Below are 13625 nucleotides of genomic sequence, written 5' to 3'. Positions count from 1 at the left end.
CCTCTTCACAACTTACTTTCCTACCCATCTTTGCATCATCGGAAAATTTAGCAACCATTCCTCATCCAAATCGTTTATATAAATTGTAAAGTGTTGAGGCCCGAGCACTGATCCCTGTGGCACACCACTCATTACGTACTGCCAACCAGAAAATGACCCATTTATGCATACTCTCTGCTTACCATTAGCCAGCCAATATTCTATCAATGACAATATGTTGCCCTCACACCATGAGCTTTTCTTTTCCACATTTTGTCATAAATGGGAAGATTTCCCAGCCACCGTAAGTTATGTTACAAGTTGTAATTTTAGTAACAAGTTTATTTCAATATTCAATGTGGACAAGGATTGAAACAGATGAAAATAAATAATAAAGCAGCTGTCAAACCAAACTGAAACTGCTGTCTACTGAAGCAGAAGTAGGCTTCTGATGCTTTTGTGAAGGTATGTATTGTTCAATTAAAAAGGTTTTGCACCAGCAAAACAAGGGACCCAGTTTACCTGATCATTATAAACACATTGGGTGGAATCGTCCCAGATTAGTACTTAAGTGCAGTAGCGGGTGTGAAAAACGACATTTTGCCCCGCCAACTACAATGGCGAGTTTTCATGCCGTATCATCTGCTTTCCGCCTTATTAATTATGCAGCCACAGGTATCACGCTAACTTGCTGGGTGGCGGCCTCTGAATCGCCCATTATGCTGTTACCTCATTGTTTACTCACTCCAGGCGCCATATCTAAACTGTAGCTGTGCACACAGTTCTCAATGCTTGCAGACCAGCACTGCTGCAGTGAAGACATGGCCCTGAAAGCCAAGAAAAGTTGTGAGCCATCACCGGAATGCCTTTTGGAGGCCCACTGTGATATCCTTCACCCACCGCTCTGGCTGCAGGAGGTCCAGCAATCTCACCACTCTGGCTTGGGAGGCGGTGGCAGTAGTGGTCGGTGCCAAGGCTGCACAGAAAAGGTTGGCCGTCCAGTGTTGAAAGAGGGTGAATGATCTCATCTGTGCCAGGGTAAGGCAACCATCTCATCACTCTAAACTAAATTCTCTCACTCACAAGGCCATCACAAATTCACTGGCATCTCACTCACTGCCAGCTCAAGGCATAACACCACTCACTCTCACACACACCCTCACATCACCATCTGGCCTCATCTCCTCTGGAGACTGCCTCCTCAGCCCTCACCATCTTGAGACCACTTGTACCAATCAACGTGTGTCCCCGCACACACAGTGGGTTATCCCTCCTTCCCCAATACAGCCCTTGCCCTTAAGCTTCTTCCCTTGCCTGAGGCTACCTCTTGCCCCTTCTCCAAGCAAGTCCTAGCTCTGTAGCCATTGAAAAGCCACCCACCACTTTGCGACTGGTCTGGTAGGTAGAGACCTGCCCGTGAGCCCCCCTTAAAAAGTGATGATGTGCTGTCTGTGAAGCCTTGCACGGCTCACAGGCAGGTCTCTACCTACCAGTCCAGTCGCAAAGCGGTGGGTAGCTTTTCAACGGCTACAGAGCTAGGACTTGATGACCACAAGTGCTGCCCAAAGCAAGGTAAGCAAACAAACCTCGAAGTCCCAAGCGAAGTGCAGCTCACCAGGTGCACGTCACGTGTGTACAGTCCTGAAACACGTCAGCGTGATTGCCAGGATGATCCAGCGTGAGGGGGATGATTCCGGCGAGCAGGGCTTATAACGAGATGCTAAAATATGGAGATTTGTTTCCTGTTTGCGGCCGTAAGATTCGTAGCCCGCCATTGACGGGTGGATGGAGCAAACAATTGCAAACTGGTTTCAGGACGGCTTAAAACCGAATTTTGGCCCTCACGCCAACAAACACGCCTGCTGCCAATGGGAGCACAAAATTCTGCCCCTTATAAACACTGCAGTGTTGCTGTGTGAGACTGTGTCAATGATCTTATATTGGAGATTAACTGTCTGAAAAGAATTGAGATTCTTAATCTTAATAAAGATTGAGATGAAAATCAATCTCATTGATTGATGATAACAATAATGTCTAAAGTTCGGACCGTTACCTTTTCTACTGGCCCGTGTGTATTGCAGCGGATTATGTCTAACAATTCTGAAAACAGTTCAATGAAGGAGTGATTATTCCAGGAACCATAAATTATAGTATGACTCTGGTTATTTTTACTTTTACCGTGGAAATTAATGGCTGCACTATTAATTTCCATTCTCCCAAACAGGAATAACACTGTGCTTTTCGGTGGAAATCCTCGCTACGAGAATGTTCCGCTGATTGGAAGAAATTCACCTCCACCTTCGGTACGTTGGGGATCTGGGACCGAATCATTTTTATGACCAGTTCTCTTACTCTCTTTTCCTCCTTGGTTCAGATGACAGGCTCTTTTGAGCTGGTTGTATTCTTTGAGATAATATCCAGCAAACGTGTACCTCGTAACAATATACCATTTTTGTACTGTACATGATTTCAAGTACATAATTGAACCGTGAAAGTCTGATTTGTGTATGATCTGCTTGACCACAAAAATACCAAACAGTGAGCTAATTCATCCGTAGGCTGTTCTGAAAAGTAGCAGTAGTGAAATGAACAATGCATACACTTGCTGGTAGATTTGTTCGGCGTATGGGGGCAGGGTGAGGTGACAATATAGTCAGGTGGAATGTACCATTGTGCAGCATGTCTGACTCACCTCTTGAAGGAAGCAGGAGAAGAATCAGATAATGGCCTAATCATACTCTGCACCCCTCAGACGAGGCCCTCTAATCCCTGTTCATATAAGGTCAGTTCTGAAGAAAACTGATCTCAAAATTCCTAGCTGTGATCACCTAAGCAGTCAGTCTATATCAAGGTAGATAGGGGGTGGTGTACAATCATTGAACCAACTCCTTAACTGGGGAGGGGCCATCTTTCCAAGTTTCCCATCCTAAAAGTGTACATAACTAGATATTGGACTGTCTGATGGTTGAATAGTTCACTGATGCTCGCTGTATAGGCTCAAGCATAAAGATTTGCCACTCAGATGAGGTGCCAGAAGTTGTCTGAACCTCATAGGGCCATAACTCCAGGGTAAATTGCTGCCTTCAAAATAGGACTAAGGATAAGGAAAAATCCCTCTCCCTTTTCCTGAAAATGATACTTCTGCATTTCTTGTATTTGCTGGCTTGCAGTTTTATCCCTATGGCTGTGTATGTAATGGCAAGATTTCGTAAACATGGGCATTTTTAGCAAAAATAATGGTGGTAATCCTTATATACATCAGTTGACTCTCATTGGAGAGAATTAAAAAGACACTTAAGTGGAGAAAGCGACGCCATTTTGAAATATATTTTGTGGCAAAGCACATCTACCAATTGTTATTCAGGGTTTTGCTTTAAAAGCACAAGATCACATGCATGACAATGAAATTATTTCTTGTAATGACATATTTTACTTTGGAATTAACTTTCGCATTTAAATACTACATGTTAAATGCTTGACTGTTGACTTTTAAGTCGTTTGTCTTTGTAGATTTGTTCGACAACACATCGCACAACAAAATTAAATAATTTCAAAGTGAAAGTTCATAAATGTTTTTCCAACAAAGGAATTCTTTCCCATGTAGTACAACATTTCTGCCAGTAAATGGCACTGTTGTGTTGATGCATTGTCAATATTTGTCATTGGTGCTTCTTGCAGTTATGGAGCCAATTACTTTGAAGGGTTTGAGTTTAATTTCAAGGCTTACTCAAAAAGGTTATAACAAAATAAATCTAAATGTTCGTATTAGTAAACTACTTCCTAATCCGAAGTAAAATGTGTTGGCTCGTTTCACCTATCCATGTTGTGTTACCCAGTCTTTCTAAGATAGCTTTTCCATATACTGATCTTTGGCTGGTGAGGGTGGGAAATGGTAGTGGTGTATGAAGAAGAGTTGTAGAAAAGAATTGAATGCCCAACTTTCACACATGGCCACACCAGTGTGTAGTTCCAGAACAATCCAAATGTAAGAAGTGGGACTAATCGGTAGCTCTTTTGGGGAGCCAGCACGGGTATGCCACACTAAGTGGCTGCCCTCTGTGCTGTATAATTCTATAAAGCAACGATGTTCTGTTCTTAACTAGGCAAGATGGAAATGAAATCAAGATATGTCCACTGATGGAAGAAAGATATATTGGAATGCAGTATATCCACTTGTGGTATGCATTTCCTTTAATGATTAGCTGTAGAACAACATTGTCACGGGCCTAGAAACCAGTTGATTGCTAAACTTTACTCGCTTTTGGTGAATATTGCATGTTAGAGGGAGAAAATACATCCTTAAAGCCTAAATGCATACTTCTGTATGTCAATATAAAGCATATAGACTGGATTAGGGTGCACGGTTGCATTTTGGTCGGATCCACTCGGCTGAGAATCTACCTAGTTCCCATTGTAATAAAGTCACATTAACCTTGACTAAAAGCAGGTGCTGGAAATCTAAAATAAAAATGGGAAATGCTGGAAAAACTCAGCGTGTCTGGCAGCATCTGTGGAGAGAAAAACAGAGTTAATGTTTCGAGTCTATGTGACTGAAGAGTCATACGGACTTAAAACATTAACTCTGTTTTCCGCTCCACAGATGCTGCTAGTCCTGTTGGGTTTTTCCAGCATTTCCCGTTTTTGTTTCACATCAGCCTCGAGTTTGGTAAATACCTTTTTAAACCCCAGGACAAAGAGCAAAATATTATAAGTGTGGATTTGAATCCAGTTCTTTATTGTGTCCCTGAATTTCAGCAGCATCATTGTCAGCTCTAAATTGGATCCATACTGTGAACTTATTGTGCAGTTGCTTATACATTTGCATTGTTTCCCAGACATTCTTTTCTGTACAAAACTCTGCTTTGTTGAATTGAGAAAAGTGTCTTTTTAGTTTTGTTTCTAACAACAGAATTTTCCTCAAGCTAAGTTAAAGATGTTTTGAAATTCTTTCCCCATAAGATTGAGGAATATTCCGTGCATTCAAATTAAAGCTGCATTCTGTTACTGGCTACATTGTTTTAACACTGGTTGTAAAACCAATATTTCATCTTTTGTTTTTTTGACTGAGTTTTGGAGCTGAAATATGAGTGATTTAAAACAGTAAGTTTTCAACATTTGTGAATTTGAGTATGTTATGTCACATTTTGTTTTATTGCCATCCAGTTGTCATTTGATATTCTTCAAACCAATGTTCTGTGCATTTTAGCTCCACTGTTTAGTTATTTGTTGGATTTATTGTTTTGTACCTCTTTAATAAGGAGAAGGAAAAACGTTTGAATTCAGCATGCAAATTTGTAGGTGGCTTCGGATCATTAGAGTTTTTTATTTTAATTCCTCATTCAGATACACCAAAAACTTGTCAAACCTTGTTTTGATTCTAGGAATCATTTTATTTTTAATGATTCGATGTCCTTGCCACACGTTGATAAGTAAGATAAAGATTGTGCAACAGTTAATTTTTCTCCTTTTCCCAAGTTTGGAAAGGTTATCTAAATTCTTAACATTACAATTAGGTCCTGCTGTTTTTTTCCGAGTTTCAGGGGAGATAAGGATGGTTTTGGCTTTTAGTTATCCTCTTAGTTGTCTTTTCTATTTTTCTTCTGGTTAATTCCTTATGTACAAGCTCAGTGAGGGCCAATGCTGTTGCAGTAACTCCAGGATATTCCCATTTTTTAACCAGCAAAATGGCCTATTTCAGTCACACTTCAATATTTTAGATGCACAATCAAGTCTGAAGTGTTAATCTTGACTCAACAGGAGCATGTTTGTCTCTGAATCAAAAAGCCATGGGTGCATGCACCCCTCCAGAAACCTGAGCACCTAACCTCATTTAATGCTTCAATTCTGCACTGCTTGAGTGCTGCATGGTCTGAGCTACCATTGTTTGGATGAGATGTTAAGCAAAGGTCCCATCTGGTCCCTCTTGGGTGATCTTAAGGCACTATTCAAATTAGAATGGGGGGATGGTTCTACTGGTGTCATGGCCAATATTTATGTCTCAACCAACATCATTAAAAAAAAAATCATCTGGTCATTTATTTAATTGCTGTGTGAAAACTTGCTGTGTACAAATTTTCTACTGTATTTCGCACATTTTGACAGGGGCTACACTTCAGATGTACTTAATTGGCTGTGAAATACTTTGAGCGCTATATGAGAATTTCTTTTTTTTTCTTGCTTGCCTTTTGGTTGCTTTCCTTATTTTCTGCCTTCTCCATTAGTGCCAAACCCTTATGCATTGACATTCTCAAAGAGGTTGTTTATAAGTTACTGTAGATCAAAATGAAGAGAGTAATGCAGGTTCTGGGCATTTATTCAGCAGCAGAGCAAGGGGTTGTATAGGGCTAGTCCCAATTGCTTTGAGACAGAAAAAATCTGATTCTCCTGAACCAAGATTGGTCAAATTACTATGAAAAATGAGGGTCACTATAATTCAAGATGGGTAATCTTAACCATTTTTGGTCAATTGTTTTCAAAACCAGAAGTGTACTGTTCTGAGTCATAGCAGACGCACATAAGCACTATTTCAGAACATAATATATTATTTTGTTTCAGATTCTTAAACAGAGCTTAGCATTTGAAGTCCCACAACTATTGTAAAGTGTCTTATATTTTCTGCGAAGGATGAATTTTAGATACAAACTTACAAAATAGGAGCAGAAGTTGGCCAATCAGGCCTCTAAAGCTTGCTCAGCCATTCAATAAGGTCATGGCTGATCTGTTTGTGTTTTGAGTTTCACATTTCCATCTACCTCCAATAACATTTGATTCCCTTGCCTAACAAGAATCTATCTAATTCTGCCTTAAAAATATCCGATGACCTTGCTTCCACCACCTTCTGAAGCAGAGTTCCAAAGTCATACAAGCCTCCCAGGGGAAAAAAATCTATCTGGGATAAAGTTGGCAAAATATATAATCTAGCTGTATACAAGAGGTGAAAAGAACTGGCGTGAAGCTGAAATAAAGGCAGGAAAGCATGTTTGTAGTACATATAAACAATAATGGTGCAAACACATTGAAGGTAATACAGAAATCATACTGCCACACACAACCCAAAGAAAACCTTCAATCTGGCTTAGGTTTCAGGAACACTACACCTGCCTCAGGCCTTGGAATTTACTGCTTTCAGCTGTTAGGTAGCGGAATATCAAACCTTGCTTCATCATTGTATTAATTTGGACCTCCTGTGTTACTGCACCTCCTCCTTGTTCCAACACACTGTCACACTGCTGTACCCCATTGCCTTGCAGTTTTATGGCTGATTGTTTCATTCCATTCCCACACCTGTAACTTGCCTTTGAGCAATACTAGGTGAGAGCTCTATTCCTTTTCAGATTATTTGATGAATCTTTAGCTTGTTTCACAATCATCATTTTAGTATTCAGTTAAGTATGATATTGACATTCAGTCAGTTATGAACACTATAACCAAAGAGTTGCTTCAACTAAAAATAACTCAATACATTTTCAGAAACATTACACTTTAAAGAACTTTGACTTGAAAGACAATTCTGCAATTAGCTTTTCTGACTTGATTATAAGCATTATAGAAAGCATTAGTAAGTTAGGAACAACATGCCCATTTTTGGAGATGGTGAGGGAAGTGGAAGTTTATTGCCTAGATCATGTCCATCTTATTAACTTTAAACAATCCATGTGATGTAAGGGAAAAAAAAGATTTTCAAGGAAAACACCATGTGATTATAAGCACTCATTAGATCGGTTTTGAAAAGAATTGCAACTGAAAATGTGAAGCACCCATGGCCCAATATTATCCCCTAAAATATTATTGCATGTCAAATGGAACAGTTTGCTTCTCTTTATTATATATTATCTATATATATAATATATATATTTGTACAATTACTTGTATCCATTTTATATTTTGAACACATCTTTTGTCTGTTTTAAAAGTCTCCACATTGAAGACTGCACACTTTTATACATCATTGGCTATCTGGAGTGTGGAGTGATGGCCAACCATGTCATAAATCTGGATCTTGCAACTCTTCCAAAAGGTCACAAGATCTTGTCTCAAACTTGCTTGCCTTGGGTTGTCTTGGTTGGAATCTAGACAACCATCTAGATGGGGTGTCAGAAGTAACTGGGCATTTGCTTAATTGTATTCTGTAATCTGCCACCTGGAGTGGAGGAGCATTAGCAGTAATTATGTATTAATCTGTTTTTCTAGTCTTACTGTTTTGTGATGGAAGATTACAAGATGGTGAACAACCTGAAGGAAATCAATTTTATCCATTGTTTCTCCTTTAGTTGCCATTCCTAAATCATGTTAATCGGGCTGCTTTGGGACTTGTTTAATTCATTCTCCTCTCACTCTCACAGCAAGCATCAGTTGCACTATAAAATGTATGCATTCTTAACACTTTTGGGCAAGTGTTCCATTTTTCAGTTGCTCCAACTCAGACTGAAAATATTCTCAACTTATTGACTAGTGCTTGGTATTATTTTGCTGCTTGTATTTCTGTTAATCTATATACAAGTAGAAGTGGTGAATGGTGGTGGACAATTAAACAACTCCCTGGAGGAGGAGGCCCCACAAATATCTCCATCCTCAATGATGGAGGAGCCCAGCATATCAGTGCAAAAGATAAGGCTGAAGCATTTGCTATAACCTTTAGCCAGAAGTTGTTTCATCTTCAGTTGCTTCATCAATGACCTTCCTTCCATCATAAGGTCAGAAGTGGGGATGTTCACTGATGATTGTACGATGTTCAGCACCATTCACGACTCCTCAGATACTGAAGCAATCCATGTCCAAATGCAACAAGACCTGGACAATATCCAGGCTTGGGGTGACAAGTGGCAAGTAACATTCGCCACAAGTGTAGGGCAATGATCATCTCCAGCAAGAGAGAATCCAACCATCTTGATGTTCATTGGCATTACCATCACCGAATCCCCCACTATCAACATCCTGAGGGGTTACCATTGACCAGAAACTGAACTGGACTAGCCATATAAATACTATGGCTACAAGAGCAGGTCAGAGGCTAGGAATCGTGTGATGCGTAACCCACCTCCTGATTCCCCAAAGCCTTTCCACCATCTACAAGGCACAAGTCAGGAGTATGATGGAATACACCCCACTTGCCTGGATGAGTGCAGCTCCCACAACACTCAAAAAGTTTGACACCATCCAGGGCAAAGCAGCCCGCTTGATTGGCACCACATCCGCAAACTTTTACTCCCTCCACCACCGATGCACAGTAGCAGCAGTATGTACCATCTACTAGATGCACTGCAGGAATTCATCAAGGCTCCTTCGACAGCACTTTCAAAACCCACGACTACTACCATCTTGAAGGACAAGGGCAGCAGATAGATGGGAACACCACCGCATGGATGTTCCCTTCCAAGTCACTTACCATCCTGACTTGGAAATATATCACCGTCCCTTCACTGTTGCTGGGTCAAAATCCTGGAACTCCCTAATAGCACTGTGGGTGTACCTACACCACGTGGGTTGCAGCAGTTCAAGAAGGCAGCTCACCTCCACCTTCTTGAGGGCAATTAGGGATGGGTAATAAATGCTGGCCCAGCCTGTGAAGCCCACATCCCATGAAATGAATTTTTTAAAAAATCGGTCTCTGAAGTACTAAAGCACCAAACTTTCATTAGTCTGCTTGGCCCTCTCTGTGCACACCTAACTGCTACACTGATTCTTTTTACAGTTTCTTAATGTTGAGTTTGGAATCACTCATTCATGCTTATGTTCCATTGGGCAAACAGATGATCTCTTCCTGATAGATTTTTAAATGAAGCAATTAACACTATAACACTTCATTTAACACTATAAACTACAGAAGAATTGCTGATTTTCAACACAATTTCCTAATTTAATCTGAAGACATCTGTCAAAAAATTGAACGTACAAAATAATAAAATAACCCAATTTTTGTATTGTCCTAATTCCCAATATCATTACTGGCTAATCTGTCACTCAAACATCCAAAATGCTTCAAAATGATCTATAATATACCACACGTTTCTTGTGTGAACTTAAGATTACATGATCAATAAATACTGAATTAATGTATTTGTCATATCATTGGAGCTATATTTGTCTTTCTTCTATCCTGCTCCATTTTTTTTCATTGCGTCTCCACACCCAACTATCAGGTTGATTCTATCAATAGCTAAACAGTAGTACAATTATTGTAGAAAAAGCTATTTCTTTTTTGCATCTTCCTTTAACCCTCACTAGTGGAAATACTTTGCTCTTGTAAATGGTTCCATCCACCAACCCAGAATAGTTTACAATCCGACTGTTTTTTACTTCATTCTATGATCTCTGAATTGAAAAATGTGCTTGTTATTACCCTACATTGCTTATGTCACCGTTACTCTGTAGACACATACCAAAAATTGGTTATTTGACATTGCAGTACTATTTCTTTCTGTGTTTTTCTGAGTTTGAATTTGTTACTCAAAATGTTGAACTGAAAGATTTCCTTACTGAGTTTTTTTTTCTCCCTTATAGTACTCTCCGAGTATGAGAGCCACCTACCTTGCAGTGAGTGAAGAACCTACCAGAATTTATGGAAATATATTTCCTGTTTAACAGTTACACTGGCTTTCGTAACAGAGTTCAAAATTCCTTAATGCCAGCTAGAAAGAAGAATTACTGTAACTAAAAAAAAATTGTTCTGGCTAAAACTCTTTCCCATTCTTTGAAGTTTGAAGTGATAGTCACCACATGGGAGCAACAGAGGATTGTTGAAGATTGATGCTTCAAGCTATCAAATGGATTTTCTGAGTCTTACTACTCAAAATGACTGTTAAACTGAATGCTTGAGGTTACATCTGAAAATATTGCATTGTTTTTAAGTATCATTCTTATTGGAGGCTTGGTATATAATTGGTATGTGCTAAGGTATTGAATTTAAATTGGAATTGTAATTAGAATCTGATATAAGAAGTGCCTTGTAAAGTGGATGGATTTTTTAAAAATGGTGTAAATTTGAACTTAACATCCAAGGTGCCTAACTGTCTGTTGGATAGTGAAATTAATTCTAGGACTGTGAATTGCCTGAAAGTTGCCTGCATATAACTGTTAGAATGGCGCTTCATTTAATTCTTAACCAGATATATTCAAACACTGCATCTTCAAGAAAAGCAAAAAAGTAATCTAACCTTGTGGCTTTGGTTTCTTTTGGCTAATTGCAGAGTAGGGTTGACTGATTCTGGACCAGTCAGGATTGTCACATCTTTCCAGGAGGACAAACTGGCTCTTGCAGAAAACTATGTTGGAACAGGGTGGGCAGAAAATCAGAACTATATATTTTACCAAAAAAAAATTCAATCCTCAGCACATGATGGTTTCTTTCAGAAATCGACTCTGCTCTGAATGTTGTTTAGAGTAATTTAAGTGCATGATCCCATTTCATATTAGATGGCTGCTACCAATCTCCCACCAAGTCACTTGTGATGGATATGACAGACACCGGCACTATATGTAAACTACAATTTGTGATTGGCAACATAATGATATTTCAATTTGCTCACACAACACCAGAATGGCTTTTTTCTAATACAGCAACCAAATCCATTGTCGGACATTTGTGAAGTTCCAGATTTAACTCGTCAAGTTGTAAAATGTTCAGTAAGTTACCCTTCTATGAAATAACTTGACAATATTTCACCAACTTGAATTATCTGATACCTTTGTTAAGGTATGATAACCATTTATAGATTCCTTCTTCCAGATCTGATTTCCCTTATGGAAATGCAGTATATGCTGCTTCCTGCATATTACACTTAGCCAAAAAAAAGGGCTCCTGAATTGTACCATATGGAGCAAACATATGTTAAACTACAGTTTACAATTAAAGGAGCAGCTGTGGTTTAAAATGTTACATGTATGCCAGTGAAGTGGTTTTGGATGTAATTTGCTTCCCATAAATTAAGAAATCTACCTTGTTTATAGAATCCTCATCCACATTCCTAAGACAGTGTCTTGTGAGCAGTTTTTCCTCACTAGTTGTGTGTCAGTATTTCAGTGAATTATCTGTAAGTAGTGATACTTTTTTGAGTGAATGTTATGTAATCCGATTGTAATTCAGTCTATTTTGGGTTGGGCCTACAAAAAGACTGTCTTTTAATATTCTGTCTGTGGAACAAAGTGGCTATTTTTGATCTACTTTGAGCATGTTTGATGTATTATAAATTCATTTGGTCCATGAAGTATGCATTTCATAGAACACATTAACCATGTTATCTTACATAGGATTGTATACAAAAGGCAAATTATTGGTGAATTTAAGATCGCCAAGATGGAATTGTGGAAAGTTTAGTGACAATTTCAAGAGGACTTATAATACTTTCAGATAGCTAATACTTTCAAATTGTAAATTCCAAATGATTCTCTCAAAACATAAGTTATGTGCTACAATTGGCTATATGTTGCAACTTATAATAAGGTGGATTCTGAACCAAACCAATAGAAAAGATGATGAAACTAAAAAAATGTTATGTTCCAATTTCTAATTAAAATGAGACTGATGCTGTTTTGACTTTATCAAGCTAATCATTAATGCTTTTTCAGTTATGCCAGAAATAATTCTAAATTTCTCTAAACAAGCAGTCATAAATTCTTAAATTACCACAAAATATTATTTGGAAGAAATATCCATACTACTGGTAATAGTGAGATCAGTCAAAAGATTAAAATGAATACCTCAAATAGCATGCTGCCTGAGAAAGCTCCTTGAATTCAAACCAGTTCAGCCAACAATAATGGTTGTGTGAATATAATGTTTTAACTGTAATGTATTTTTGGTTTTATTATATAGTGGTAGTGGTAGTGTTAGTAACAGTTAATTTAGGTGGATGAAGTTTTGTAACTGTGCCAACGATAATGGTAGAGGTGCTATATGATTCCAACATGTGGTATGACTACAGTACAGAGAAAGTAAAAAAAAAAAACTTATTTCAAGTCCATTTGGTTAATTGTTTTATCAAGTTAGCCCCAAAGGAATGATAGACTAACTGGATAAAATGAAGAACATTGAGGCTAAAATTAGATAGTATACATCAAATGGCTAACTGACCTTAGCTCCTTTCTTTGTGTACTGGTGAATATCCTATATTATTAAGATTTTAAAATCTGTTAACTGTTTCACTGCAGACTAATATTAAATATAGAACTTTGAAGTCAAAGTTAAGGATGGTAAAGTACAATTCGAAACCCATTTGTGACTTCAAACATGCTTCATTGTCCTTTAATGGTACTATAGCACTAAAATGCTATGAAGCTTGGGCAGGAAGATTTTATCTTTGCTTTTGGCATTGCCTTTACATTCTATGACTTTCTGATGCAATGAGACCTTGTGTATCAATGGAGCACACACAATTGATGGAATCTATTCTAATGCTGTTATCAAGGATTTTGTACTTTTGGAATAGGGACAAAAATGCTCTGTATTGAGTCACTGTTTAATTTATAGAATGATCATGCAAAGCTAGATTACTGTATGATTTTCTCCACTGATGAATCCCTTGTGACCTGCTGTGGGCAAAACAATGGATGCAAGATGACCGTTTTGATTTTGTAGTGATGAAGTTATCATGTTGTAAGTAAAGTTTTTTTTTACCAATTCCTCATTAATTTCAATGAGAAATGGGTTA

The 13625-nt window shown here is 38.4% G+C and overlaps 1 protein-coding gene across 2 annotated transcripts in view; it reads left to right on the top strand.

Moving 5' to 3' along the window:
- LOC121293834 (protein tweety homolog 2-like) overlaps positions 1–12505 on the top strand; it is a 141785-nt gene extending 129280 nt beyond the window's left edge. Inside the window, exons 13-14 of one of the 2 annotated variants that reach the window (XM_041217212.1) lie at positions 2204–2282; positions 10480–12505. In XM_041217212.1, coding sequence (XP_041073146.1) covers positions 2204–2282; positions 10480–10560 — 160 coding nt within the window. In that variant the 3' untranslated portion in view covers positions 10561–12505. The remainder of the gene's footprint in view (positions 1–2203; positions 2283–10479) is intronic. The other variant, XM_041217213.1, reaches the window with a different exon arrangement.
- The last annotated feature ends 1120 nt before the right edge of the window (positions 12506–13625 follow it).

Source organism: Carcharodon carcharias, chromosome 22 (genome assembly GCF_017639515.1).
Source record: "Carcharodon carcharias isolate sCarCar2 chromosome 22, sCarCar2.pri, whole genome shotgun sequence".
Lineage (NCBI taxonomy): Eukaryota > Metazoa > Chordata > Chondrichthyes > Lamniformes > Lamnidae > Carcharodon > Carcharodon carcharias.
This window is presented reverse-complemented; position numbering and strand designations above follow the sequence as displayed.